At 64.7% G+C, this 2,006-nt stretch overlaps 1 protein-coding gene across 1 annotated transcript in view; it reads left to right on the forward strand.

Moving 5' to 3' along the window:
* Positions 1-1,947, forward strand: part of ARRB1 (arrestin beta 1) — a gene marked incomplete at its 5' end in the record, with an annotated part of 2,769 nt that extends 822 nt beyond the window's left edge. Inside the window, 5 exons of the mRNA XM_035894565.1 lie at positions 140-207; positions 800-935; positions 1,024-1,108; positions 1,201-1,273; positions 1,806-1,947. Of these exons, the coding sequence (XP_035750458.1) occupies positions 140-207; positions 800-935; positions 1,024-1,108; positions 1,201-1,273; positions 1,806-1,947 (504 nt within the window). The remainder of the gene's footprint in view (positions 1-139; positions 208-799; positions 936-1,023; positions 1,109-1,200; positions 1,274-1,805) is intronic.
* Positions 1,948-2,006: the final 59 nt, after the last annotated feature.

The raw sequence follows: 2,006 nt of genomic DNA on the forward strand, positions 1-2,006 counted from the left end.
GACACGGGGAAGGTAAGGGCCCACCCCACCTTGTGCCACCGCGGTGGTGACCGGCCATTGGGTGGGGTCACCTCTTGGGGGGGTGGGGGGGTGCAAAGGGGTTTCTCTGCCTCCTTCTCTGCCCCCTCTTGGTTTCCAGGCCTGCGGCGTGGACTATGAGGTCAAAGCTTTCTGTGCAGAGAACCTGGAGGAGAAAATCCACAAGAGGTGAGCGGAGAGGATCCATCGAGCCTGGGTGGGAGCAGCGTCCTCGGGGTGCTGGCAGGGGCTGCGACCCGGCAGTGGGAAAGGGGGACCCCGCTTTGCTGCCCACGGCGGGTGAGATGGGGCTGGGATGGAGATGTCCTCCAGGATAGGGTTGGGATGAAGATGTCCTCCAGGCTGGAGCTCTGGGATGGATGTTCTCCAGGCTGGAGCTGGGATGGAGATGTTCTCCAGGCTGGGGCTGGGATGGAGATGTCCTCCAAGCTGGGGCTGGGATGGAGACACTCTCCAGGCCAGAGGTGTTCCCCAGGCTGGAGCTGGGATGAAGATGCTTTCCAGGGCAGGGGTGGGTGAGGGATGATCTAGGGCTGGGGTTGGAGACCTCTACCGCTGCGCTGCGTGGGGCCACCCTGGCAGCCTGGCATGGCCGTGGGGCTGCCCCCTCCAGCCCAGGCGAGTGGGGCATCCAGCTGGCACCTCCCACGCTGTCCTGCTGACCCAGCAGACCAGAAGAAAAGAGGGATTTGACCCCAAAATGGACCAAGAAAGAGGGCAGCCGGAGGCCTGGGTTCTCCTCTTGCCATCTCCCCCCCAGGAACTCAGTGCGCTTGGTGATCCGGAAGGTCCAGTACGCGCCGGAGCGACCCGGCCCCCAGCCCATGGCAGAGACCACCCGGCAGTTCCTCATGTCGGACAAACCGCTGCACCTCGAGGCGTCCCTGGACAAGGAGGTGGGTGAGGACCGAGGAGGGGGACACCGGGAGGGCGTCCCCATTGAGGACGGGGACCTCACCGTCCCCCCTCCCTTGCTCCCTGCAGATCTACTACCACGGCGAGCCCATCAGCGTCAACGTCCACGTCACCAACAACACCAACAAGACGGTGAAGAAGATCAAGATCTCAGGTGAGGAGCGAGGCTTCGCCCCCCACCCCGGCTGCCATCCCTGTCCCCGTGGGGACCCTCCCCGACCTCCGTCTCTCCATCTCTCGCCCCAGTGCGCCAGTACGCCGACATCTGCCTCTTCAACACCGCCCAGTACAAGTGTCCGGTGGCCGTGGAGGACGCCGAGTGAGTACTGGCTGCTCGGGGATGTGGCGAGGGGTCCGGGGGCCCCCGGGGGAGCCTTGGAGGGCTCCTGCCACACTGCAGCACCTGCAGAGCAGTGGGACGTCGCATTCAGCGAGGTCCTGGTGGGAGAAGCAGGGAGATGGAGACCCTCTTTTTGATGGCGCCCTGGGGGATGTCACTCTCTGTGTCATCCCCCCGCGGATGGAGATGAACTCCAGGCTGGGGGCAGGGACAGAGACGTCTGCTGCCTTGGGTCTGGAGTTGGGATGGAGATGGTCACCAGGCTGGGATGGAGATGTTGGGTCTGGAGTTGGGATGGAAATGGTCACCAGGCTGGGATGGAGATGTTGGGGCTGGGGTTGGGATGGTCACCAGGGTGGGATGGAGATGTTGAGGCTGGGTCTGGCGTTGGGATGGAGATGTCCTCTAGGCTGGGCATGGGATGGAGATGTCCAGGGTGGGCTGTGGGGTTGTGGGTGATGGAGGGGGAGCTGTGGGGGTACCACAGGGTGATGGCGGCTGTTGTCCCCAGCGACATGGTGGCCCCGAGCTCAACGTTCTGCAAAGTCTACACCCTGACCCCCTTCCTCGCCAACAACCGGGAGAAGCGGGGGCTGGCGCTGGACGGCAAGCTCAAGCATGAAGACACCAACCTGGCCTCCAGCACCCTGTGAGCCCCCCCTGACCGCCCCCGGGGCTCCTGCTCCCCCCGGGGGGGCATGGGCAGGGCCAG

This window comes from Egretta garzetta, unplaced genomic scaffold (genome assembly GCF_000687185.1).
Source record: "Egretta garzetta isolate BGI_Z169 unplaced genomic scaffold, ASM68718v1 scaffold1030, whole genome shotgun sequence".
NCBI classification, from domain to species: domain Eukaryota; kingdom Metazoa; phylum Chordata; class Aves; order Pelecaniformes; family Ardeidae; genus Egretta; species Egretta garzetta.